Source organism: Euprymna scolopes, chromosome 3 (genome assembly GCF_053919585.1).
Source record: "Euprymna scolopes isolate OS-2025 chromosome 3, ASM5391958v1, whole genome shotgun sequence".
Lineage (NCBI taxonomy): Eukaryota > Metazoa > Mollusca > Cephalopoda > Sepiida > Sepiolidae > Euprymna > Euprymna scolopes.
The window spans coordinates 54,367,111-54,368,898 of record NC_136484.1 but is presented as its reverse complement, the minus strand read 5'-3'; the positions used below and the strand labels follow the sequence as shown (position 1 = coordinate 54,368,898).

Sequence of the window (1,788 nt, the reverse complement as noted above, 5' to 3'; positions counted from 1 at the left end):
CAAAGTCTTATCACAAAGTGAAGAGAAAAGGTCAATAAATAATACATTCAAATTTAAAACAAAAAAAAAGAACTGTTTTTTAGAAATTTACCTGTAAAGTCCGAAGTTTAAAACCTTTTTAAAAAAAACAGTTTTTTTTTTTTTTTTTTTTTTAATGAAATCTGGTTCCTTCCTCCTTTAATTGAAAAAAAAATTAGGGCTTGAATTACATTTTTCGATGAGTTATAAGCTTGGAAAGATGGGGTGGAATTATTCACTATTTTCACGAAATTTCTGACACCTATTCATGCACTTATTGATTCGTGCTGAAATAACAACGTTATTATTTAGAAAGCCATTCTTAACATGGGGACGGGAGGGTTTTGTGTACCTATTCTGTACTTTCATCTAACAATATAACTATAATCTCCGGCCCCAAAAAATATCCAGTGAAAAAAAGAAAAAAAAAAAAAAAAGACGTAAAGTCGAAAAAAGTAAAGTCGAAAATAAATATTTGGTTCACAAGATATTCTTCACTTGTACGACGATATCCGAAATCTGACTTAGGGTAAAATAAGTTATCTCCCTTAATATGACAATTTGCCACTTTAAGTAAAAAAAAAAAAAATCCATCGATGATGTGTCTACTGTACTGATGTCATCTTCTACGCGTTAATTATTATTTTTTAATATATTTTATTTTACCCTCCCCCTCCCTTTACTCCTCGGAAATAACAAATAACGGGGAATTCTGACGGTTGCACCGAAACAAACATTGCATACAAAATAAATATTAATATTACTTACTTTAAACGGATGAACTTCAAAGCCAATCTCTTCTGATAAAACTTCGCGTATTTTTGCGAGGTTTTCGAGTAATACTTCGTTTTCTTGAGACATTGCCATTTAATTTAAATGTTTATTTTTTCTTTTTTTATGAAAAGAGATGCTTAATAAAGTACTGCTTAGTGTTTGCTTGTCTCCAACTAAATTATATGACTTCGTTTCAGCCTTTTATACTGATTGGTAACCGATTTATACCAAGAAAACATTGGAAATTCCAAAGAAATTGCGTATCAATTCCTGGAAATACGGATAAGTTTTACTTTCATTGTCCTTTTTTGAATTCGTAAACTATCTCTAAGAGACTAAAATCGGAAAATAGAATTTTCGTCATTCCAAAAAGTATTTATTTGCGTGGAGATGACAATCGCAGAGAATTTTCGTATGAAATTTTAAAACAATAAAATAAAAAGTTTCATTTATTTTTTAAACAAACGGAGAATCCCGTCTAGTCATTAGATGAACTGCGCAGTTACTGTTATTGCGTGTTTGTGTATAATATGCTTTTTTTTTTTTTTTTAACGTGAAAAGAAAAAACAAGAAAAAAACAAAAAATAACAAAAACGAATGACGGTAAAATTTATTATTAGGATTTCCAGGAATCTGTCCGCAGTTTCTGTGAAATTCTGTGCTTATTCTTGGAATAATACTTTAGCAGCAGTCAGTATGAAAAACTGGTTGAAAATACGTTTGGGAAGTGGATAAAAACAATTTGATACTTGTGCAATTTACGTGTTGTGCTGAAATAATAACAATATTAGAAAACTTCACAATATTCTAGTCATAATACTAAAAAACCAAAAAACAAAACTGAAACCAGAACTAGCAACCATTCTTACAAAACTGGTCAATCAATGCCAGATGGGTATGGGGCTTAAAAAATAAAAAAAAAACTATTCTGTACTTTCACCTAACAATTTAATAAGCAAACGATACCGTAACAAAAATTGAATTTAACTAGAAAAT

General features: G+C 29.5%; 1 protein-coding gene across 1 annotated transcript in view; it reads right to left on the bottom strand.

Annotated features, from left to right (window-relative positions):
• Positions 1-1,347, bottom strand: part of LOC145255513 (cyanocobalamin reductase / alkylcobalamin dealkylase-like) — a 17,358-nt gene extending 16,011 nt beyond the window's left edge. The window contains exon 1 of the mRNA XM_080113975.1: positions 787-1,347. Within this exon, the coding sequence (XP_079970101.1) occupies positions 787-885 (99 nt within the window). The 5' untranslated portion in view covers positions 886-1,347. The remainder of the gene's footprint in view (positions 1-786) is intronic.
• Positions 1,348-1,788: the final 441 nt, after the last annotated feature.